Below are 25,978 nucleotides of genomic sequence, written 5' to 3'. Positions count from 1 at the left end.
CAATTTTAAAGCCCCAACACGTACTCTGAGGGAGTAATCGCTTTCTGGAACAATCTGGTCCATCCTCTCCTGTTTTTTGTAGCCTCTTTTGCCTGTTTCATCCAAGTCTTCTGGGATTCTGATGTCATATTTGTCCTTGTCAAAGTCAAATTCTGGTTTGTCATTTTTGTCTCTAAGAATGAAGATGGGAAAATGGATTAATTACAGGGGGAAAAAGGCAAATACAAGAGGAGGTGTTGCGGTGGAGCCAGGAAAGAAGGAAAAAAAGGGGAATTCCTCAGAGATTTGCTAAAATAAAAAATGGGAATTCAAATTGTAAACTGCACACAGCTTGTTCCAGTTATTCCACACACAAAGAACCCCCAAATCCTTCTGTGTTTGCATACAATGAAAGAAAATATGAAATTAGTGAGAGGTAAGAGACTGGATTTCTCTTACTGAAAGAGATGCTTCTATGTTTGCACACACTGAAAGAAAATGTGAAATTAGTGAGAGGTAAGAGACTGGGTTTATCTTTCTAAGATTCCAAATTCTTCTATGTTTTCACACTGAAAGAAAATGTGAAATTAGTGAGAGGCAAGGGACTGGGTTTCTCTTACTTTCTAAGATTCCAAATCCTTCTATATTTGCATACACTGAAAGAAAATGTGGAATTAGTGAGATGTAAGAGACTGGGTTTATCTTTCTAAAATTCCAAATTCTTCCATGTTTGCAAACACTGAAAGAAAATGTGAAATTAGTGAGTGGTAAAAGACTGGATTTCTCTTACTTTCTAAGATTCCAAATCCTTCTTTGGTTGTACACACTGAAAAAAAATATTGAATTAATGAGTGGTAAGAGACTGGATTTCTCTTACTTTCTAAGATTCCAATTCCTTCTATGTTTGCATACACTGAAAGAAAATGTGAAATTAGTGAGAGGTAAGAGACTGGGTTTCTCTTACTTTCTAAGGTTCCAAATCCTTTTATGTTTGCAAACACTGAAAGAAAATGTGAAATTAAAGAGACGTAAAAGACTGGATTTCCCTTACTTTGTGAGATTCTAGATGCTTCTATGTTTGCACACATTGAAAGAAAATGTGAAATTAGTGAGAGGTGAGAGACTGGGTTTCTCTTACTGAAGTTCCAGATGCTTCCATGTTTGCACACACGGAAAGAAAATGTGGAATTAGTGAGAGGCAAGGGACTGGGTTTCTCTTACTTTCTAAGATTCCAAAATCTTCTGGGTTTGCACACACTGAAAGAAAATATGAAATTAGTGAAAAGTAAGAGACTGGATTTCTCTTACTTTCTAAGATTCCAAATCCTTCTGTGTTTGCAAACACTGAAAGAAAATGTGAAATTAGTGAAAAGAGACTGGGTTTCTCTTACTTTATAAGATTCCAAATTCTTCTGGTTTTCATACACTGAAAGAAAATGTGAAATTAGTGAGAGGTAAGAGACTGGGTTTATCTTTCTAAGATTCCAAATCCTTCTGTGTTTGCACACACTGAAAGAAAATGTGAAATTAAAGAGATGTAAAAGACTGGCTTTCCCTTACTTTGTGAGATTCTAGATGCTTCTATGTTTGCAAACACTGAAAGAAAATGTGGAATTAGTGAGATGTAAGAGACTGATTTCTTTTACTTTCTGAGGTTCCAAATGCTTCTGTGTTTGTACACACTGCAAGAAAATGTGAAATTAGTGAGTGGTAAAAGACTGGATTTCTCTTACTTTCTAACGTTCCAAATCCTTCTGTATTTGTATAGACTGAAGGAAAAGATGAGATTAATGAAAGGTAACAAACTGGGTTTTTCTTACTTTCTAAGATTCCAAATACTTCTATGCTTGCAAATACTGAAAGAAAATATGAAATTAATGAGTGGTAAGAGACTGGATTTCTCTTGATCTCTAAGATTCCAGATCCTTCTGGTTTTTTTTCAGTGTATGCAAAGAGTGAAATTCATGACATGCAAAAGAGTGGATTTCTCTTACTTTCTAAGGTTCCAAATCCTTCTGTGTTTGCACACACTGAAAGAAAGTGTGAAATTAAAGAGATGTAAAAGACTGGATTTCTCTTACTTTGTGAGATTCTAGATGCTTCTATGTTTGCATACACTGAAAGAAAATGTGAAATTGATGAGGGGTAAGAGACTGGGTTTCTCTTTCTTTTTAAGATTCCAAATCCTTCTGTGTTTGTATATACTGAAAGAAAATATGAAATTAGTGAGAGGTAAGGGACTGGGTTTCGTTTACTTTCTAAGGTTCCAAATCCTTCTGTGTTTGCACACACTGAAAGAAAATATGAAATTAATGAGATGTAAGACACTGGGTTTATCTTTCTAAGATTCCAAATCCTTCTATGTTTGCACACACTGTTAGAAAATATGAAATTAATGAGTAGTAAGAGACTGGATTTCTCTTACTTTCTAACATTCCAAATCCTTCTTTGTTTGCATACACTGAAAGAAAATATGAAATTAGTGAGAGGTAAGAGACTGGGTTTCTCTTACTTTCTAAGATTCCAAATCCTTCTGTGTTTGCACACACTGAAAGAAAATGTGAAAAGTGAGAGGTAAGAGACTGGATTTCTTTTACTTTCTAAGATTCCAAATCCTTCTGTGTTTGCACACACTGAAAGAAAATATGAGATTAATGAGATGTAAAAGACTGGATTTCTCCTACTTTCTAAGATTCCAAATCCTTCTATGCTTGCAAATACTGAAAGAAAATGTGAAATTAAAGAGAGGCAAGGGACTGGGTTTCTCTTACTTTCTGAGGTTCCAAATCCTTCTATGTTTGCACACACTGGAAGAAAATGTGAAATTACTGAGATGTGAAAGAGTGAATTTCTCTTACTTTCGGAGGTTCCAGATGATGATCCTGGTGCCCTTCTTGCCAATGATGGCATCGAGCTCTGCCAGCAGCTTCTCCTCAGTGCAGAACAGGGAGTGGCTGAGGATGGCCCTGAGGCTGCTCCTGCTCTCGGCGGGGTCACTGAGCTGCCGTGGGCGGAGCTAAGGACAGGGACAGGACAGGGACAGGGACACGGACTGGGACAGGGACTGGGATGGGACAGGGAGAGGGACAGGGACAGGACAGGGACAGGGACTGGGACAGAGACACGGACAGGGACAGGGACTGGGACAGGACAGGGACAGGACAGGGACGGGACAGGGATGGGACAGGGACAGGGACACGGACTGGGACAGGGACTGGGATGGGACAGGGTCAGGGACAGGGACACGGACAGGGACAGGGACTGGGATGGGACAGGGAGAGGGACAGGGACAGGACAGGGACAGGGATGGGACAGGGATGGGACAGGACAGGGACAGGGATGGGACAGGGATGGGACAGGGACTGGGACTGGGACAGGGACAGGGACTGGGACAGGGATGGGACAGGGACTGGGACAGGGACTGGGACTGGGACAGGGACAGGGATGGGACAGGACAGGGACAGGGACTGGGACAGAGACACGGACAGGGACAGGGACTGGGATGGGACAGGGTCAGGGACACGGACAGGGACAGGGATGGGACAGGGACAGGGACTGGGACAGGGAGAGGGACAGGGACAGGACAGGGACAGGGACTGGGACAGGGAGAGGGACAGGGAGAGGGACAGGGACAGGACAGGGACAGGGAGAGGGACAGGGACAGGGATGGGACAGGGACAGGGACTGAGACAGGGACTGGGACAGGACAGGGATGGGACAGGGACTGGGACATGGAGAGGGACAGGACAGGGACAGGGACAGGGAGAGGGACAGGGACAGGACAGGGACAGGGACAGGACAGGGACAGGGACAGGACAGGGATGGGACAGGGACTGGGACAGGGATGGGACAGGGACTGGGACTGGGACAGGGATGGGACAGGGACAGGACAGGGACAGGGACAGGGATGGGACAGGGACTGGGATGGGACAGGGACAGGACAGGGATGGGACTGGGATGGGACTGGGACAGGGACAAGGACAGGGACTGGGACAGGACAGGGACAGGGACAAGGACAGGGACTGGGACAGACAATGGGACAGGGATGGGACAGGGATGGGACAGGGATGGGACAGGGACAGGGACAGAGAATGGGACAGGGACAGGGACAGGGACAGGGATGGGACAGGGACTGGGACTGGGACAGGGACTGGGACAGGGACAGGACAGGGATGGGACTGGGACTGGGACAGGGGCAGGGACAGGGGCAGGGGCAGGGATGGGACAGGGACAAGGACTGGGACAGGACAGGGACAGGGACAGGGACAGGACAGGGACTGGGACAGAGAATGGGACAGGGATGGGACAGGGATGGGACAGGGACTGGGACAGAGAATGGGACAGGGATGGGACAGGGACAGGGACTGGGACAGGGACTGGGACTGGGACAGGGACAGGGATGGGACAGGGACAGGACAGGGACTGGGACAGGGACAGGGACAAGGACAGGGACTGGGACAGGGACAGGGACTGGGACAGAGAATGGGACAGGGACAGGGACTGGGACAGGGACAAGGACAGGGATGGGACAGGGACAGGGACAGGGATGGGACAGGGATGGGACAGGGACAAGGACAGGGACAGGACAGGGACAGGGACAGGGATGGGACAGGGACAGGGATGGGACAGGGACAAGGACAGGGACAAGGACAGGGACAGGGACAAGGACAAGGACAGGGACAGAACTGCAGGCAATGGGAAATGGCAGCGCTCCCCTCCCCCATTCCCACTGCACAGCTCTGAGCTCCTCGAGGTTCAGTTTTAACCAATCACAGCAACCCCAGAATGTTCTGCCTTATGATTCCTCTCCAAGGAGAAAATTTGGATACAGATATCCATATATAAGTTTGAAAATTTAAAAATTTGATATAAATTTTAATACTTTACTTGATATAAATTTCCATACTTTCATACAACACTCAATTAATTTTTTATATAAATGATATTAAATTTAATTTTTATATAAAAATTGATATTAAAATGTATTTATTTTTATTTATCAATTATTTATCAATTAAAATAAATTGATAAAATTTGAGATAAAATTTTGATATACAATTGATATAATTTGAAATTGTCATATAAATTCAAAATTTTTATATAAACACTGACATAAATTTGAAAATTTGATATAAATTTTAGATAAATTCATTTATATATATTATATAAAATTTACCATTTGATATAAAAATTATATTTAAAATTGATATGAATTTGAAATTTTGATATAAACACCAATACATAAATTTTTAAATTTGATATATTTTCATATAAATTATATCAAATTTGAAAATTTTATATAAATCTGAAAAATTTCTCCTCTCCAAGCAGAAAATTTTGATATAAATATCTATATATAGATTTGAAAATCTGATGTAAATTTTCATATAATTTCATTTTTGATATAAATTATATTAAATTCAAAAATTTTCATTTCTCCAAGGAGAAACTTGATATAAACATCCATGTATAAATCTGATAATAAAAATTTAATATAAATTAATGTTTGATATAAATTATGTTAAATTTGAAAATGTGATATAAATTTGAAAATATAAACTTGAAGTTTTTATATAAACTGGAAACTCTGATATAAACTTGAAAATTTTCTCCAAGGAGAAACTTGATACAAACATCCATGTATAAGTCTGATAATAAAAATTTAATATAAATTCATGTTTGATATAAATTATGTTAAATTTGAAAATTTGATACAAACTTGAAGTTTTTATATAAACTGGAAACTCTGATATAAACTTGAAAATTTTCACTTCTACAAGGAGAAACTTGATATAAACATCCATGTATAAATCTGATAATAAAAATTTAATATAAACTCATGTTTGACATAAATTATATTAAATTTCAAAATGTGATATAAATTTGAAAATATAAACTTGAAGTTTTTATATAAACTGGAAACTCTGATATAAACTTGAAAATTTTCTCCAAGGAGAAACTTGATACAAACATCCATGTATAAATCTGATAATAAAAATTTAATATAAATTAATGTTCGATATAAATTATGTTAAATTTGAAAATGTGATATAAATTTGAAAATATAAACTTGAAGTTTTTATATAAACTGGAAACTCTGACATAAACTTGAAAATTTTCACTTCTCCAAGGAGAAACTTGATATGAACACCTATATCCAAATTTGAAATAAATTTTCATACCAATCCATTTTTTATATAAATGAGATCAAATGTGAAAATGTGATACGAGGTTGAAAACTGATATGAAGTTGAAAACTGATATAAAGTTGAAAACTGATATGAAGTTGAAAACTGGTATAAAGTTGAAAACCGATATAAAGTTGAAAACCGATATGAAGTTGAAAACCGATATAAAGTTGAAAACTGATATAAAGTTGAAAACTGGTATAAAGTTGAAAACTGATATAAAGTTGAAAACTGATATAAAGTTGAAAACTTTCTCCCCTCCAAGGAGCAAACTTTGCCACCAACACCCCCAAGAGCAGCCCAAGCTTTCCTCTGTGCGCCGTTGTCCCCAGACCCGCAGCCCCAGCCGTGCCCACAGGAAGGATATGCTGGCTGGTGAAGGTGACGATGGGCACCATGACGTGCTCGGCCTTGGTGGCCTCCAGGAAGGTCTGGGACAGCAGCCCCACGCTCATGGTGTCGCCGTTCTTGGTGAAGACGATGGCGTCCTTGCCCAGGCGCATGGAGCCCGACTTGAAGCCGTTGCCGTAGAGCCCCACGGGGACGCGGCCGTTCATCACCGACTTCTCGCTGAAACCGAAGCTGCAATGGGAGAACACGGGAGCGTGAGGGCTCAGCTTGGAGCTTTTATGGTTTTCAGATCCTGTGCTGCTTTAGGGTGTGAGTCTGAGCTTCAGATTATGGGATGGTGAGTGTTGCAGTGTGTTGTAATGTCCTGTTTTAGACTTGCGGGTCCCTTCCCAGGTGTGCCTGTACCTCTCTCCCCTCCCCCTCGCCCCCTTGCTGAGTGAGTCCTGTCAATCAGGCTTAACATTCCAGGAAGGTCGTAGTGTGGTTGGTCAAGTTCAAAGATGCCCCTGTGCCCAGAGGTCATTGGCCTGTCTGGGTGTCATCTTCCCCTGAGACCCTGCCCCTCCCACCTGGTTGGTGGCTCACCTGTCCCCTCCCCTCCCCCTGTCCCGGAGCTTAAAAGGTGATCAGACCATGTGCTCAGGATTCTGTTGGAGCTGTTACTGACATTCAGACCTCGGTGACCATGGAATAAAGCTCTGGATATTAAACCCTCCAGCAGAATCCGTCTCCTTTTCCTCCTCACCATCGCTGGAAGCCTTCCCTCCTAAGGTAAACGGAGTTCCTACCAAGCCTGGACTCGTTTCAGTGCCCAGCTGCAATCTCCAGCAAGCCAAGGGTATTTCTGGGGTGATACACCACAGTTGCTGCCTTTGGCCCAGCAGCGAGGGTCAGACTGGCCCAGGCACAATCTAACTGGTAATATTGGGATTCCTATTCCAACAGGTGAGCTCTGTGCACAGAGCAGGGACACAAAACAATTCCTGCTCCAGCTGGGTGTGACAGTGCTCACAGGGGTCATGTGCTGAGGGAAGAGATGGAGATCTGATTCCGTATTTCAGAAGGCTTGATTTATTATTTTATGAGATATATTACATTAAAACTATACTAAAAGAATAGAAGAAAAAGTTCTCCTCACTCAGAAGGCTGACTAAGCTAAGAATAGAAAAGAATGAATAACAAAGGTTTGTGGCTCGGACAGAGAGCTGAGCTAGCTGGGCTGTGACTGGCCATGAATTATAAACATCCAAGATGGGCCAATCCCAGATGCACCCGTTGCATTCCACAGCAGCAGATAATCAATGATTACATTTTGTTCCTGAGGCCTCTCAGCTTCTCAGGAGGACAAAATCCTAAGGAAGAGATTTTTTTATAAAAGTTGTCTGCTCCAGCTGGGCACCAAGGACAAATGACCCAAATCTGAGCCCCAGAACACAAACACCGTGGGCTGGAGAGAGAAAAACAAGCAGGGTGGGACTGTGTTCCAGATTGCAAGGCAAGATGGATTCTATCACCATCTGTATGGCAGCTGTCTTGTCAAGTGGGCAGTTTGCCTTATCTCTCTCTGAGTGATCACAATCAGTCCTCCCTCGGGAGGGGACATCTGCTGATAACAGGCAGATGTTATTATTTTATGATACTATAGAATATTAAAGAATGCTATACTAATTATACTAAAGAATGTCCCTGCATGGCTGATAAGAACTGCAGCATCCCATTGGGAGATGTGAGCCCAGAGGGAGGAGCCAAGCATTCCTGCCCAGATATAATCTGGAGATTGTGGAACACCAGCACAGCTTCTCCACTGGATTTGCCAGAGGAACAGCAGCTGCCTCTCCTTCCCCTGGATCTTCAGAGGAAGAACACATCCTTCTCTACAGGATCCCTGCTCCAGCAGAGCCACCCCTGACACTGCAGGAGGGCTGAGCCACAATTCCAATGGGACTGCTGCCAACACCCTGACCCACAGGGTGTCAGGCTGGGTTCTGACTCTGGCAGTGTTGTTCTAGTGCACTGCATTGTTTATTTTATCTTTTTATTTTCCTCCCTATTAAAGAACTGTTATTCCTGCTCCCATATTTTTGCCTGAGAGCCCTTTAATTTAAAATTTATAGCAATGCAGAGGGGTGGGGAGGGTTTACATTCTCCATTTCAGCAGAGGCTCCTGCCGTCCTTAGCAGATTCCTGTCTGTCCAAACTGAGACAGACTGCATAACCTAAAGCTGAAATTGGAGAATGAACTCCAAGATGCAAATGGAGCAGTATTGGATTTGTGGGGTGCCCCATGGCAGGGAGGAATGATGAATCTGACTCCATGTTCTCTGAAGGCTGATTTAGTATTTTAAGATATTAGATTATATTAAAGAATACTACACTAAAGAATACAGGAAGGACACTGACAGAAGGCTAAAAGATAATTATGAAAACTCCTGACTCTCTCCAGAGTCCTGACACAGCTTGGCACTGATTGGTCAATAAGTGAAAACAATTGACATGAAACCAATGGAACAATCACCTGTGGGTAAACAATCCCCAAACACATTCCACATGAGCACAACACAGGAGAAGCAAATGAGAAAAGAATTTGTTTTCTTTTTTCTCTGAGGCTTCTCAGCTTGCCAGGAGAAATCCTGACCAAGGGGATTTTTTCCAGAAAATGACTGCCACAGAGCAGAACTTCTAAAAGTGAGAGACCTTGTGACTGGTTGCCCATTTTGGGGCCATTTTGGTTCATCTTGGGTGCAGCCCTGGCTGAGCTCTTGTGCTGCCCAAGGTGCATCCATGGAGGCCTTTTCCTAAATCCCTGCTTTATTCTGTAGCTCTGTCCAGCCTCTGCTCTGGGTCAGGTTCTCAAGGCATCAAGGGTGGAAAAAAATCTCTGCAAAACTTGAGGGTTCAAGAGATGCAAGTGCAGGATTGGCAAATTATTTACCCCAACCCTCTTGTTTTAGAGCTCAGGGATTCCTGAACAATTAAATCCCAAAATCACCTGGAGAATGCTGCTAAAACCACACAGCAAAAACTCAGAGAAATCTACTTCCAGCTTTCAAGTGGGGAACAGAAAATATCCATACTTATTTCTAAGTATGGCATACAAAGTTTGGAATTTGATGAAAAAGCATTTTTTTATGAGAATCTGGTAGTTACCCTTAATTCCACAATAAATACTAATAAAAGCCCCTAACCCTGTCTTTTTTCTCTCCCTGCTTCCTAGATAAAGTTTGATTCACAAGTTTTCCATTTCTGTATCACACTTCAAGTAAAACTGCACATGGAATTTAGGATTTATTATGGTATCTAATAGAAAAAGAACAGTTTGAATTCAAGCTTGCTCAAATTTAAATCTGCAGGCAGAGCAACTTTTTACACTAAGAGAAATTCCACGGGAAGTTTTTTGCTACTGTAGAAATAAGAGAAAAATCAGTTCCAACCCTACAGAATATTTAAAGATAAACAGACAATAATGTAAAAAAATAGAAAATCCATTAATTTTTCTACAATACATTCTATTATTAATATTCCAATGGGTTTGAGCTGAAAATCCCTTTTTCTCTCATTCACTAACTTAAACTAAAGCAAGTGTGTCTGTGCCCCCAGTGACCAACATCTCCTCTCAGACCCTCTCAGGGAGTGCTTTTTGTCTTTTAGCACTTGGATCTCACATATTTAATGTATATTATTTTTATTATTGTTGTTATTATTATTATATTTGAATTCTCCTTATCGCAGATAATAATTAAAATAATCATCATCATCATAATCTTAGGGGGTGCTTGATGCCTTTGGGCTTTTAGAATTGGATCTCACATATTTCATGTACATTATTATTAATATTATTATTATTATTATTATTATTATTATTATTATTATTATTTTGAATTCTCTTTATCTCAGATAATAATAATAATATTCATCATCATCATAATCTTAGGGGGTGCTTGATGCCTTTGTGCTTTTAGCACTTGGATCTCACATATTTAATGATGTTGTTATTATTATTATTATTATTATTATTATTATTATTATTTTGAATTCTCCTTATCTCAGATAATGATAATAATAATAATCATCTCAGGGGGTGCTTGGTGCTTTGTGCTTTTAGCAATTGGATCTCACATATTTCATGTAAATAATAATAACAATAACAATAATTTTTAATTATTATTATTATTATTAACATCATCATCTTTGAATTCTCCTTATCTCAGATAATAATAACAATCATCATCATCTCAGGGGGTGCTTGGTGCTTTGTGCTTTTAGCAATTGGATCTCACATATTTCATGTACCAAATTATTATCATTATTATCATTATAACTATTAATAATAAATAGTAATAGTAAAAATATTTGAAATTCTCCTTATCTCCAACAATAGCAACAACAACAATAATAATAAAGATTATGATGATAGTAAAAATAAAATATTTGAATTCTGCTTATGTCCAGTAGTAGTAGTAGTAGTAGTAATAATAATAATAGTAAATATAATAATAATAGTAAATATAATAATAATAATAATAGTAATAGTAATAGTAATAATAATAATAATAATAATAATATAATAAATATTTGAATTCTCCTTATCTCCACTAGCAGCCACTACAGAGAGTTTCCACAGCATAAAGGGAAGGCTGAGATGTGGAGGATTTTATTGAGTTGGTTAGCTGAGAAAGGCCATACTGACTTAATGCCGCTGGTTAAGCTTGAAAGGGAGGTCAGCAGTCTCTGATTCAGTGACTGCTGACAGGCAAGAATACCGGATGGCCTTGCTGCAACATGAGGAAAGGGAGGTGAGATTAGTCCTGAATATCTGCAGAATGTAACAGAAGAATAAGCACAAGAATGTAGAAGTAGGTGTAGTTGCTGATATGTAACTAACCAATCCTGAGCTCAACTTTTGCAATATGTATGAAGCTTATTAAGAACTATATTTAACCCGCCGTATTCGATCAATAAATCGGACTTGGATGAACCAATGGGTGTCTGGGTCTCCTTCCTCCGACAAATGGTGGAGAATGCGGGCAGAGGCAGCATTCTGAACGTTCGCTCTCTTGGATTATAAATTCGCCACGGTCGGGGAAGTTGGGTGAGAGTCCTTGCAGCCGGGACGGTGCCGGATTTTAAAAGCACCCTTGAGGATTACAAAAGGTATCTCAAGTCTCTACGTGTCGCCGAGAGCCTGGAGAGCTGCAACAGCGCGCGCTGATATATAGGTATGGATAGGCAAGCGACATACGGTCCCTTCTCCTCATATTTAGAAAGGCGAGGAGTAAAAGAGATAGATTTAAAAAAGGAATTACCAGGGTTATTAGCTTATGGTTATTCTAAAAGAATTTTTGCTAACCTACATACAGTTCATGAGATAGTAGAGTGGAAAAAGTTTGGGGATATCCTGTGGGATACAGTGTTAGATGATGATAAGTCAGCAAAGAATTTTGGCAAGTTATGGCGGGTGGTATATAACACGTTGCTTCAGCAGGTCTCTGAGAGAAAGGCAGCAGAAAGGGCGACAGAAGCTTATAAGAGGAATATAGGGTATGGTCGTGAGGATGATCCCCTGGCACCTTCTGTAACTCAGATATTTATGCCTAAGGGTCCCCAGCAAAATGGTGTGGAAAACTTTCCTTTAGATACAGTGGAGCCATCTGCACCCTTCCTGTCAGAGGGGGAGGGCGAGTTGGATGGTGGAGGTAGGAGCAAGCCAGCTTCGCCTCCGCCGCCAGCTTCAGGCGGGTCGGATGGTGGGGGTGGGAGCAAGCCAGCTTCGCCTCCGCCGCCAGCCTGGCCTCCGCCGCTTCCCCCGAGCGGGCCGGCTCCGGCGGGGGGGGGTCACTTCCCCCGCACGGGTCGTCTCCGGTTTCACTGTCAGCTCCAGCAGCGGGGGGGCCGCTTCCCCCGCGCGAGCCGGCTCCTGCTCCTCCGCCTTCCCCGTGCAAGGACTCGGTCTCTGTACTGAGGTGCCAGCAGCATAGCACCCTTAAAGGGCCAGATCCTATCCCGGGGGCACACAGTGACCTATGGGGGGAGATGGCTAAACAGAGAAGGGAAGCTTGGGCTGCTGTGGCAAAAGAAGTAATGCAAATGGGGGATGGCGAGGCGGTGGAAGTAGCTTCTAATCTTGCATGTCCGGTCACATACACACCACAATATGATGCACAGGGGGAACCTTACACATAATATAGTGGCATATACTCCCTTAGATTGGAAGTTGTTAGCCCAGTTACGTTCTACGGTTAGTCAGTTTGGAGTAAAAAGTGAACCTGTTAGGCAAATGCAAGAGTGTTAGCTACTTTAGGGGAAAATTGGACTATTGAGGAAGCTTTAGAGCGAATGGCATTAATGCCAACAGCTTCACAGGCATTTATAGCAGAAACTTTAAAGGAATTAGGTTTAGGGTTACAAAAGCAAGCAGAGTCTACTCAGAATCAGGTGTTAACTGCTCAGAATCAGGTGTTAGCTGCTCTTGCGCCTCTCCGAAGTGGCTCACTGGCGGACACGCAGAGCTCGAGACCGTTCATCAAGTGTTACCGATGCGGCAATGAGGGACATACGCGCCCAGACACAAGTAGCCGCCGTGACATCGGAGACACCAGCTGCTGCCGTAACATCACTGCACCTCCTGTCTGCAACCAGCAATGGCAGGGAGCCTCGGTTTGGACTTATCAGCAGCAGTAGACGTCACACTAATGAAGAACCGGCCTGAGAGGATACAAACTGGAGTAAAGGGTCCTCTTATGTTAAGTGGACAAAGATGTGGAGCATTATTACTGGGACGTTTCTTCAACAACTATGTTGGGATTATTTGTATTGCCTGGTGTTATCGATGCGGATTATACAGGGGAAATACAAATTATGGTTTACACCCTTTATCCTCCTATTAAAATAACAAAAGGACAACGCATCGCACAATTGGTACCACTATCACAAATGACATCTGGTATACCATCATTTACTGGGCAAACACGGAATGAAAAAGGGTTTTGGCTCTACTGGTATTACACTTTTGACTGTGGATTTACAAAATAGACCAAAACAAAAGGTGGAAATTACCCATGGGCATCAAAGCATAACCCTTTATGGATTATTGGATACAGGAGCTATTACTGCTTTTACAGATGCTGGAAAGAAATCAAGGCGTGCTGCTGTCACCTGGCAAGAAAAAGGACAATGGAAGCATCAACTTCTTACAGCAGATCCTGCAGATAGTTTACAAACTTTGGAATTGTTAGCAGTAGTATGGGCAATGTCTAACTTACAGGAGCCTTAAATGTGGTCACAGACTCTATGTATGTTGCCGGAGTAGCCAGACGAATAGAGGAAGCAGCAATTAAGGGAGTGAATAATAAACGATTGTATGAGTTATTGATACAATTAAGGAAAGCTTTACGAGAGAGAAATGCAGTGTATTCTGTGATTCATATTGGGAGTCATAAATGGTCTGAAGGTTTAGGAGAAGGGAATGAACGTGCAGACAAATTGGTTACTTTACCCATTGATAACTCTTGTCCTATTGACAAGCATACATTGGCCAGAGAAGCACATAGCAGATATCATCAAAATGCAAGAGGGCTTGCAAAACATTTTGAGCTGAGTTTATCAGAAGCTAAAGCCATTGTTAGAGCATGTCCAATATGTAGTTATCATAATGAGGGAATAGGTTTAGGCATGGGAGTTAATCCTCGAGGTTTGGAAATAAATGAAAAATGGCAAATGGATGTTACACAGGTACCTAGATTTGGTAAAGTTAAGTGTGTGCATGTCACTATAGATACATATAGTCATTACATATGGGCTACGGCTCAGGCAGGAGAAAAAGCTACACATGTTATCAGGCACCTGTTAAGTTGTTTTGCTGTTATGGGAGTCCCAAAGAGTATCAAAACAGATAATGGTCAAGCTTATGTGAGTGCTAGGGTCCAGAAATTCTTGAATCAGTGGTCTGTTAGGCATGTGACAGGTATTCCACACTCTCCTACTGGATAGGCAATAGTGGAAAGAGCAAATGGTACCCTTAAGCAGTATATTGAGAAGCATCAAGATTTAACAGACCCACAATCATGCTTAGCTAAGGTTCTGTATGTGATCAATCATTTATGTATTTTTGGGGAAGACGATATCCCTCCTGCAATTAAACATCATCCGAGGTCAGGTCAGGAAATTAAAACTCGACTACAGGATTATGGGAAAAACCTGCAAAAGTATTATACTGGGATCGGGGATATCTTTGTGTTTCCTCACCTACAGGACCTCTGTGGGTGCCTGCTAAGTGGACTAAACCTGTTTTTGATGCAGCCTCTGGTGGACTGTCTCACGGAGGAGGACAAGGAGCTACTGGGGAAGAAACTGTTTCTAGTCCTACGACCACTACTGTTACAGTTGAAGGGACACTCGAAAGTGTTGGACAGAGCACTGACACGTCACTATCTGACGGCCCAGGAGCCGATTGGTTTTATTGACTCATTATCAACTTTTCGTTTAACAAATCCAGCAAAGGAACATTGCCTTGACTGTTATGATCCACATTGTGCTGCCTGGATTGCTCTACGTTGTGGGGGTTGTGATAATACTTTTTGGTTAGAACAATCATTATTATGGGATTTGTGGTGCCACATTTGTAAGCACGAGCACACGTGGGGTAAAAGCTGGCAAGATGAATTAAGGAGACAAACAGGGCTAAATGCATATGTACCTTTAAATCTTTATGAGTCTCCTGAACAAAAAATTCTTGCTTATTATCAATGGGAAGTACAATGTGTTGTAAATAGAATTGAGGTTCAAAGTAAAGTCACGTATAGTCTCTGTAAGGTGTAGAAAATTAGTACCTTTAACACAACGTTCGATTGTAGGGTCCTTCAGAGGGAATCCTGAAAGAGCACTAGACTGCTGCATTGAAAAGTTGCAAAAATTAAGTTTGCAAGTAACAGTACCAGTAAAGTTAGGAGCAGCAAAACTGAAAGCAGATAAGAAAAAGAAGGTAAGATGGGGAACAACCTCATCTAAATAAGGCTATTAGTGATTGCTAATTAGCTTTCTATGATTAGGGCAATTTCACATCTATGGGACTCTGCCTTGTGGGATGATGTAGCTCCATGGGACCCTGCTTCGTGGCATGCTATAGGTGTTGAAGAACAAGAACAGCGATTACGAGATAAGATACATTTTGTATTAAAGAAGGAGCTTGAATTGGTAGCTGTATATAGTAAGAAAGGTGAAGAGGCTTTGCAATCACCACCATTAAATTGGTTGCATTGGGTCGAAGAGACAGATTTTTATACTGGTCCCTACTTACATTCACTTCCTTGTTATGTTTGCAAAAGGGATGCTGATAAGTGCTATGCATGGATAGCTTTGCTTTGTGCAGGTTGTAATAAGATTTATTGGTACTCACAAAAGACAATAGCAAATTTATGGTGTGGACCTTGTTTCGGGAAGTGGATTCAAGATTTTGTCTGGGTTAGAGCTCTTGAACAAAATACTGGCCTGCCAGGAAGGGCAGGATTGGAGCTTTTTGAGAGTGCAGAACAAGTGGTTATAGCATATATTAGATGGAAATTACAGCAAGTACTTAGAGAGCTTGAAATTACTACATCCTCACGCATCATAGCAGCTCGCTGTAAAGCTGATTTGCTTTTAAACCTACCTGATGCTATGCAGTTTAATAAGTAATCGAACTTTATGCATGCGTAACATGTCTAACATCACATTGCCAGCACAGCAAGGATATACTGCAGGTCAGAGTGATGGCTATCGCCAATGCTTACTAATCCAATCACTTAACACCTCTTTGCATTCTCCTCCTGAGGAATTGGATCTTTTTGGAAGTGCAAATGCCAGTATGCCTAACATTACAGCTGGAGGATAGCTTAGTTTCAAACCCTTGGATGTTCAAAATTTAAATCAACCTAAAGACACATGGGCCACCTTGGATTCATCCCTGAATTTGAGTGAATTCTCTCCACAGCATTACAGTCAATGTAACGGCACAAACATCACGGCACCAATGAAATTACCTACAGGAATATTTCTAATTTGTGGAGACAGGGTGTGGAATGGTGTACCAGCTAAACCACAGGGTGGACCCTGTTATTTGGGAAAATTGTCCTTGTTTCACCCTAATGTGTCCTTGCTAATGCAGCTCAGTCAAACATCAAACAGGAAAAGGCGTAGTATACATGACTTGGACTGCAGCCAGATAAGAGATCCAAAGTTTTGGGGTACATTCAGACAAGTAGTAGTTTCAACTATCTTACCAGGAGGATCTGCCAATAAAGCTATGAATTTAGCAAAACAATTAGGGTGCTGGACAAGAAATGAGCTGAACCAGACATCCCAAATTCTGGACATGATGACTGCAGATGTGCAAAGTGTTAACCATGCTGTTTTACAAAATAGAGCTGCTGTAGATTTTTTGCTCTTAGCACAAGGGCATGGATGTGAAGAATTTGAGGGAATGTGTTGTATGAATTTGTCTGATCATTCGGTGTCCATTCATACTAAGATAAAAGAACTACAACAGGGACTTCACAATCTCAAAGAAGAAGAAGGTTTAGGAATTGACGAATGGCTTAAAGGCTTAGGGCTTGGACCATGACTAAGGAACATTGTGACATATGCTATCGGCTTACTCGGTGTGATCTTAATGTTTTTGCTTATTTTGCCTTGTATTTTTACTTGTATTCAAAACATGGTTAGCCGTATGATAGCAAAAACCTGGCAAACTAATCTCCTTGCTTAAGAAGAAAACGGGGGAAATGTGGAGGATTTTATTGAGTTGGTTAGCTGAGAAAGGCCATACTGACTTAATGCCGCTGGTTAAGCTTGAAAGGGAGGTCAGCAGTCTCTGATTCAGTGACTGCTGACAGGCAAGAATACCGGATGGCCTTGCTGCAACATGAGGAAAGGGAGGTGAGATTAGTCCTGAATATCTGCAGAATGTAACAGAAGAATAAGCACAAGAATGTAGAAGTAGGTGTAGTTGCTGATATGTAACTAACCAATCCTGAGCTCAACTTTTGCAATATGTATGAAGCTTATTAAGAACTATATTTAACCCGCCGTATTCGATCAATAAATCGGACTTGGATGAACCAATGGGTGTCTGGGTCTCCTTCCTCCGACACTGAGAGAAAGGATAAAAGGAAATGATGAGGTAAAAGTTCCCTGACAATGTTACAGGGAAGCTTCGGCAGCACCTGCCTGCTCTGGAGTCTCACCTGGACCTTTAGAACCTTCAGAAGTGCTGAATTTACCAGCAAAATCAGTGAATTGTGGATGAGAAGCAGGAATACAGTGAGCAATAGCAGAAGCAGAGGTGGAATCTGGAGCAGGCAGGGGTCAGGAGGTCCCACCTGAGCATTTTGTGCAGTTTCTCGGCGTTCATGCCGTTGCCGTTGTCGGTGAAGGTCAGGCAGATGTTGTCGTTGATGACGGTCTTGTCGATCCAGATCTGCTTGGCGCTCACATCTGGATCATAGGCATTGTCTGAGGGCAAGGAGAGCGGGGTGGGACACCAGAAAACAAAAATTAACTGAGTGCAGACACATTTTAAAGCCAATCAGAGCGTTAGGATGGAACAGCTGCATCCAACCTAGGAGAACCTGACCCAAACCAACACAAAACAGCCCAGATTGTCAATGATTGTCAATGACAGTGACACAAAGACCAAAGATGGAGCTGGAGGTGAGCAGCACTCAAGCACTGGCACTGCTGTTTGTCACAGCCCCAGTCCTTCCTAGCCAGCAAGGAGTGACAGGGTTATTTCTGAGGCTGATGATGAAAACACATTCACACAGTGAAGCACTTGCAGAAGAACCCATGAAGAGAACAACTGGATGCCAGCAAGTGTTTCAATTTTCCACTTTTCAAAGATGAGCTTTAAAAATTGACCCCGCCCCAGACTCTGTGGATCTACCAAAACTCAGTTTCTTGAATTAATCGGAACATTAACTACTGTTGCCTTTTCCTTGTTCCTGAATCTTAATGCCATTAACAGATTAGCATATTTATGTGCAAAGCAGGTTAATTTTTTAAAGTGCAAATCCACCTTGCCCATCTGGGGTGTACCATATAGTGCAGCCCTGACTTTTAGCACCAGCACACACTGAGGGAACAGCTCATGTGTGAAAGGACAAAAATTATGAGGACAGCTCACACCAGAACAGAAAATGAAAGCAAGCCCAGGTTCCAGTTTCATTTCCTGCCTGCAGAGCAGCTGGTGCAATGTCTGCTTTCTCCCAGCCCTTACTGCAAAATGCTTCAGACTCAACTTTGTGTTTACAGGATGTGAAAACCAAACATGACTAAAGAGAAACCAGGGCTCCACAGAGCCCTCCTGGCAGCAAAGCCAGGCCCACCTCAGCTGCCCCAACACCTCTTCTGTCCAACTTTTCCCCTCATCCCCAGGGATCTGTGAGTGGGAGGACGGGTGGGGTGGGATGTGGTGGCACCTCTGCCTCACTGCCTGCTCTGCAGCTTCAGCTGAGGGACAGAAAACAGCTCAAGCCAATAAAGAATCACAGCTTGGGGACTGAAACCTTGGCAGGTTTCTTCCTGTAAACTTTAAGTGTAAACTGCATCACAGTGAAATATCTCCTAAAATGTATTTCAGCATCACAAAAGAGGACAGACAGGTACAGCTGAAAGTTTGGAGTATTTGGAGTGTGAAAAGAGCTGAGAAGATTGAACAGATTGTACTCCCAAAACAGCCAGGCAAAACAGATAATACATCCAAAACAGATAATACAAAACAGATAATACATCCAAAACAGATAATACATCCCAAAACAGATAATACATCCCAAAACAGATAATACATCCAAAACAGAAAATACAAAACAATAATACATCCCAAAACAGATAATACATCCAAAACAGATAATACATCCCAAAACAGATAATACATCCCAAAACAGCCAGGCCCTTCCACAGCCACAGGGCTCTGGCTTCCTCCTTTGGGACAGCTTTGGCCTCATCCAGGTGAAAAATCCCTGCTTTCTTCTGTTAGGGTAATTGTCTGGAGGGAGGGAAAAAAGGAAAGAGGGGAAAGGAAAAGAGGGGAAGGGAAAAGGGGGGGAAAGGAAAAGGGGGGGAAAGGAAAAGGAAAAGGAAAAGGAAAAGGAAAAGGAAAAGGGGGGAAAGGAAAAGGAAAGGGGGGGAAGGGAAAGGGAAAGGGAAAGGGAAAGGGAAAGGGAAAGGGAAAGGAAAAGGAAAAGGAAAAGGAAAAGGAAAAGGAAAAGGAAAAGGGGGGGAAAGGAAAAGGAAAAGGAAAAGGGGGGGAAAGGAAAAGGAAAAGGGGGGGAAAGGAAAAGGAAAAGGGGGGAAAGGAAAAGGTAAAGGGGGGGAAAGGAAAAGGAAATGGGGGGGAAAGGAAAAGGAAAAGGGGGGGAAAGGAAAAGGAAAAGGAAAAGGAAAAGGGGGGAAAGGAAAAGAAAAAGGGGGGAAAGGAAAAGGAAAAGGGGGGGAAAGGAAAAGGAAAAGGAAAAGGGGGGAGAGGAAGGAAAGGAAAAGAGGGGAGAGGAAGGAAAGGAAAAGGGGGGAGAGGAAGGAAAAGGAGGGTGACAGGGAAAGGAAAAGGGGAGGGAAATGTGTGACCAAGGGCTGCTCCCCTTGGCAGCAGCAGAGTGCTCAGTCAGCCTGGCTGGGCTCCCAGGCCACAGCTTTATTTGAGGAAGCAGCTCCTCACTCCCTGCCTGTGGGAAGGAGGAACACTGGGGATGTCCAGTTCACTCCTGCTCAAATCACAGCCAGGATGGTCAGCAGGAGATAGCAAACTGATGCACAAGCCCCAGGTAAGGCAGGTAACGGGAGCAGAACAAAAGCAAAACACTGAGGATGCTCAGCCAGGTTTTTCCCTAAAAGGAAGGAAAAGGGTTTGAAACAAGAAACAAGAATTGTTCCAAGCTGTTCATCACCTACCTATGAGCTCTGCAATTGCACTGAAGGGCCAGGTGTGGCTGGTGGAGTTGGTGTGCAAGAACTTTGGGCACAGCTGCAATAAAGCACAAGCAGGGCATTAGTTTGGGCTCTCCAAGGCAGAAACCAGGCTGTTAAATGAAGGGAATTTCATGAGGCTGGTCTGGACACCACCACCAAAAGGCTGTAATTGAATTGATTTCTGGGTTTTGGCAGGGAACATTAACACAGCTCTTGAGGAGGAAATCCAGCACAGTTTCAGCATGTTCTGAGCATGGGCTGTCATCCTAACAACCCTTATCTTTAAAAAAATATAAGGAACTATTGCTATCTGATGATGCCAGAGGTTACAGAAAACATCAAAGCCATGGTGCAAACCAGTAACAGAAACTCTCAGATGTTAAAAACTCGCATTTTAAACCAGGAGGATTCAAACCTCACATGAAGAGTGAGCAGCACCCAACACCCTCTGTGGGGCACTGTCTGTGCCCACAGCGACCAAAATCCCCTCTCAGGGGGTGCTTGGTGCTTTCAGCACTTGGATCTCACACATTTCATGTACCCAAAGGCAGAATTAGATGAAAATGTGCAAATAAAGCACCTCCTTATGGGATGTAACTCAGAGATGTCAGTGCCAAAGAACTGCCAAGCAGCCCAGGCTCACACACATTCACTTCAAGACTGGGAAAAGCAGAACTAAAAATCCATGTGGGTAAAGGACCTGTCCATGAAACATTTGGAAAAAATTTAAGTGCTGCAGGTGCTGGTTGTGTCTGCATTACCCCTGAGGAATCCATGGTTACACTCCCACAAAGCCTTTAACACAAACCCCTGCACAGATCTGCCCAAGCCCCCCTGCCTGACTCCTGGTGATGGCACAAAAAGCAGCAAAATGAACACAAACCACTGAAAACTGCCCTTGTACCACTGAGTCACACAAAACCCACCTCAAAATGAACACAAACCTCTGAAAACTGCCCTTGTACCACTGAGTCACACAAAACCCACCTCAAAATGAACACAAACCACTGAAAACTGCCCTTGTACCACTGAGTTACACAAAACCCACCTCAAAATGAACACAAACCACTGAAAACTGCTCTTGTACCACTGAGTTACACAAAACCCACCTCAAAATGAACACAAACCACTGAAAACTGCCCTTGTACCACTGAGTTACACAAAACCCACAGCAAAATGAACACAAAACACTGAAAACTGCCCTTGTACCACTGAGTTACACAAAACCCACAGCAAAATCCACATTATTGCACTGAGAAAATCTGAGAGAGATTATAAATATTGTGTAGGTATTCACATTGCATTTTTACAGAATTATTTGTTCACAAGCACTTTTCTCAAGGTACAAAGTGTAAATAAAACACAAGTGTAAATAAAAGTGCAAATAAAAGCAAGCAGCCACCTCAAAGCCCCAAGGTGAAAAGGAATGATGCTAAAAGCAAATCCTGGAGCCACAAACCAGGCCCAGAGCAGGAAAATGGCACAGGGAGAGGCAGCAGCCCTGGCTCAGAGCAACAGAAGGTGCCAAGAGCTGTCACCTCGATTCTCAGGTCACAGCAGCACATGACACAATTCCGAGTGCAACCCAATCCCTGATTTCTCCATGCAGCACCAGAGGGAGCAGACAGCACCTTCCTCACTGCCATCTGTGCTGCAGAGCTCCAGGTTTGCAGGATCTGGTGCAGGGAGTCAGCCTAAGCCAGGGAGCTCCCAGCAAACACCTCCAAGAAATTCTGAATCCATAAGAAAATTCCTCTGGGGATTAATGGAAACCTCACACGTGGGCAAAAGGATCTTGGGATTTCTCCCTCTGCTGTGCAGGAACTCAGGGGATCCTCAGAGCCCTGGGTGATTCTCCTCATCTGATTCTGGGTCTCCTAAGCTTTGGGATCAAAATCTACCAGAGAGTTTTTCCCACCTGAAATCCTTCCCTGGCAAAACAAAACCTCATTTAAAAACCCCAACCCAGCACAGGGATGCACATTCGGGGATTTGGCATCTGCTCAGCTCCCTGCTGGAACACTGAACAACTCCAGGCACACAGGAGGCTGCAAGTGCTGGATTCCCTGCTGGATTCATGGATTTATTCATGGATTCCCTGATGGATTCATGGCTGGATTCCCTGCTGGATTCATGGATTCATTCCTGGATTCCTTCCTGGATTCCCTCCTGGATTCACGGATACATTCCTGGATTCCCTGCTGGATTCATTCCTGGATTCCCTCCTGGATTCATGGATTCATTGCTGGACTCCCTGCTGGATTCATTGCTGGATTCCCTGCTAGATTCATGGATTCCCTGCTGGATTCATGGCTGGATTCCCTGCTGGATTCATGGCTGGATTCCCTCCTGGATTCATGGCTGGATTCCCTCCTGGATTCATGGCTGGATTCCCTGCTGGATTCATTGCTGAATTCATGGCTGGATTCATGGCTGGATTCCCTGCTGGACTCCCTGGAATCTCAGCAAGAGGGACTTGGCAAGAAGCCCTGACTGTGGTTTTGACAGATGCATCAACTCACACTTGGGAATTTTATGGAATTCTTGAGGCTGGCACAGCCCTGCCAGCCCATGCAGTGCCAGCTGTGCCCCATGGGCACCTTGTCCCCAGCCCAGAGCACTCGGTGCCACCTCCAGGGCACACCTGCAGGGATGGGCACTGCAAAGCTCCCTGGGCAGCTCTTTCCAAAGCCTGAGCTCCCTTTCCATGGGGAAATTCCTTCTAAAGAGGAAGCAGCACCTCCCCTGAGCATCAGACAACACTGAGGAAGGACAGAAAGAACCTCAGTGTCACCATCACCAATAAATGTCTTTTTTTGCCTGTGAACCAAACCATTCTGCGCGCAGAGCAATCAAAGCTTGCCTGTGTAACACAACAGCTGCACTGCTGTGAACCAGTGGGAATTGTGAAAACAACATCTCAGGAATCCTGCTGGCATTCTGCAGATCAGTGCCTGGGGGAGGGCTGAGAAAGGCTGCAATGGGCTGGGAACTGTCACAGGGACAGCAAGGGCAAGGTGGGAACTGGAACCAATCTCCCACGCCTCAGCAAAAGCTGAGCATGAGTGGCACAAGGAATTCATGGGAGAGTTACCCCAGGGCACACAGCACCCCCTGAGCACAGAACCCACACTGGGAGAGGGCTGAGAAAGGCTGCAATGGTTCACAGCACTGGGAACTGTCACAGGGACAGCAAGGGCAAGGTGGGAATGGAAGAGAAAGGCTGCAATGGTTCATAGCACTGGGAACTGTCACAGGGACAGGAAGGGCAAGGTGGGAACTGGAACCAATCTCCCACCCCTCAGCAAAAGCTGAGCACGAGGGAATTCATGGGAAGGTTATCTCAGAGCACACAGCACCCCCTGAGCACAGAATCCACACTGGTGGGGGCCTTGAGAGAGGCTGCAATGGTTCACAGCACTGGGAACTGTCACAGGGACAGCAAGAGAAAGGTGGGAATGGAAGAGAAAGGCTGCAATGGCTCACAGCACTGGGAACTGTCACAGGTACGGGAAGGGAAAGATGGGAACTGGAAGGGAGAGGCTGCAATGGTTCATAGCACTGGGAACTGTCACAGGGACAGGAAGGGAAAGATGGGAACTGGAAGAGAGAGGCTGCAATGGTTCATAGCACTGGGAACTGTCACAGGGACAGGAAGGGCAAGGTGGGAACTGGAACCAATCTCCCACCCCTCAGCAAAAGCTGAGCACGAGGGAATTCATGGCACAGCTACCCCAGGGCACACAGCACCCCCTGAGCACAGAACCCACACTGCCCTGGGCTGGGAGGGACCCTGAGCCCACCCAGAGCCAGCCCTGCCCAGGCAGGGACACCCCAGCAGGGCAGGATGCCCCAAGCCCCTCCAGCCTGGCCTTGCTCACTGAAACAAGGGCACAAAATCAGATTAAAGAGCAGAACAGTGGTTTCAGGCCATCACTTTTGCAGTTTCCTGCAGAGCAACCCAGCAGTCAGCAACCACTCCCCAATTCCTGATGAACTCACCAGGAAAGATTTCAGTCCGTTTGTCCTTACACTTCATTCATCAATGCACCACTTTAATTAGCTCAGAATTAATTGAGGTTCAGTAAGAGCTGAACACTCACTTTGCCAATCCAGCTGTTTTGCTCACTCAGCCAAACATATTTCGTTATTAAGTGGGTTTTGTTTGGTAATTTCATTTTTTCTGAATATCTGAAACCTGTCCTGAGAGCAGCATCCCCTGCAGGTGTAACAGCAAATATTGGGGAATAAATCAGTTCATCTCTCAAAAATGACAGGCAGCTTTGGGAATTTCAGTTTCCCACCCTTGCAGATCCTCAGGTGTGCACAAATCCCAAACCCCTGCAGAGTTTGCCTCATCTCAGGAACTCACTGCTTGCAAATAATAAATTTGTGTTGTGTCACCCTTCATCACTACAGTAATTCATTTGAGTGAAAAATGCAGCTTGGTTTAGCCTGCATTTATTTAACAAATTCTTGGGAACAACTCTGGAATTGTTTAGGTTGGAAAAGCCCTGCCAGCCCATGCAGTGCCAGCTGTGCCCCATGGGCACCCTGTCCCCAGCCCAGAGCACTCAGTGCCACCCCCAGGGGACACCTGCAGGGATGGGCACTGCAAAGCTCCCTGGGCAGCCCCTGCCAAGGCCTGGTGTGGCAGTGCCAGCTGTGGGTTTCTCTGGGTCTGGATTGAAGGCATGTGAGAGATGGTGTTTCAGGTTTGGACTCAGGTGTTTATTATTTCTTATCAATAAAACAGTCTCAAAATAATGAATTTGGCAGCTTTTCATCAGAAGGCACAAAATGGCCAAACAATCTTGTTACAAGGACTATTAAGACTGAACTATCCCATTAGGAACTGACACCTGGATTATTTTCCCTTTTAACCCAATAACTGATCCCAGAGAGCTGTAATGGAGACTTTTCTGCCCAATTACAAAATGCCACCCAAACCCATGGAGAAGGAGGAAGAACAAACCCAGGACAGCACCCTGTGCCCTCCATCTTGCTGCCATCCACAACACACTAAAAACCCCAAACCCTCAATTTCTCACCAAGTGATGCACCTACACTGCTCTCCATAATCTATTGCACACTTTTATGGATTCCAGTCTATCTTGAACTCTGGGAAACTTTCTCCATGGATGAGGGTCAGAGTCAGTGCTGCCCTGGGGGTCAGGGCACCCCAGAGCAGACACAGAAATATTCCCTGTGTGCCCTGGGTTTGCACAGCCTGAGCTCCCTTTCCATGGGCAAATTGCTGCTGCTGTCCCAGCTGAGCCTGCCCTGGCCCAGCCTGAGGCCGCTCCCTCTGCTCCTGTCCCTGTTCCCTGGCAGCAGAGCCCGACCCCCCCGGCTGTGCCCTCCTGGCAGGGCCTTGTGCAGAGCCACAAGGGCCCCTGAGCCTCCTTTGCTCCAGCCCCAGCCCCTTCCAGCTCCTCAGGGATTCTGCAGCCCCTTCCAGCTCCTCAGGGATTCTGCAGCCCCTTCCAGCTCCTCAGGGATTCTGCAGCCCCTTCCCAGCTCCT

General features: G+C 43.9%; 2 protein-coding genes across 3 annotated transcripts in view; both read right to left on the bottom strand.

Moving 5' to 3' along the window:
* The window catches only part of DOP1B (DOP1 leucine zipper like protein B), a 248,579-nt gene that overhangs the window by 143,469 nt on the left and 79,132 nt on the right, over positions 1 to 25,978 (bottom strand). The gene's annotated exons all lie outside the window — the stretch shown is intronic.
* Positions 1 to 25,978, bottom strand: part of MORC3 (MORC family CW-type zinc finger 3) — a 42,150-nt gene that overhangs the window by 14,171 nt on the left and 2,001 nt on the right. Inside the window, exons 2-6 of the mRNA XM_054293742.1 lie at positions 20,436 to 20,508; positions 17,870 to 18,002; positions 6,535 to 6,749; positions 2,838 to 2,985; positions 25 to 172 (exon numbers count right to left, since the gene is read on the bottom strand). Coding sequence (XP_054149717.1) covers positions 25 to 172; positions 2,838 to 2,985; positions 6,535 to 6,749; positions 17,870 to 18,002; positions 20,436 to 20,508 — 717 coding nt within the window. The remainder of the gene's footprint in view (positions 1 to 24; positions 173 to 2,837; positions 2,986 to 6,534; positions 6,750 to 17,869; positions 18,003 to 20,435; positions 20,509 to 25,978) is intronic.

Source organism: Melozone crissalis, unplaced genomic scaffold, assembly GCF_028551555.1.
Source record: "Melozone crissalis strain CALT ecotype California unplaced genomic scaffold, PUWL_Pcris_2 ptg000187l_1, whole genome shotgun sequence".
Lineage (NCBI taxonomy): Eukaryota > Metazoa > Chordata > Aves > Passeriformes > Passerellidae > Melozone > Melozone crissalis.
The sequence above is the reverse complement of the archived record's forward strand: the minus strand, read 5'-3'. Positions and strand labels throughout refer to the sequence as shown.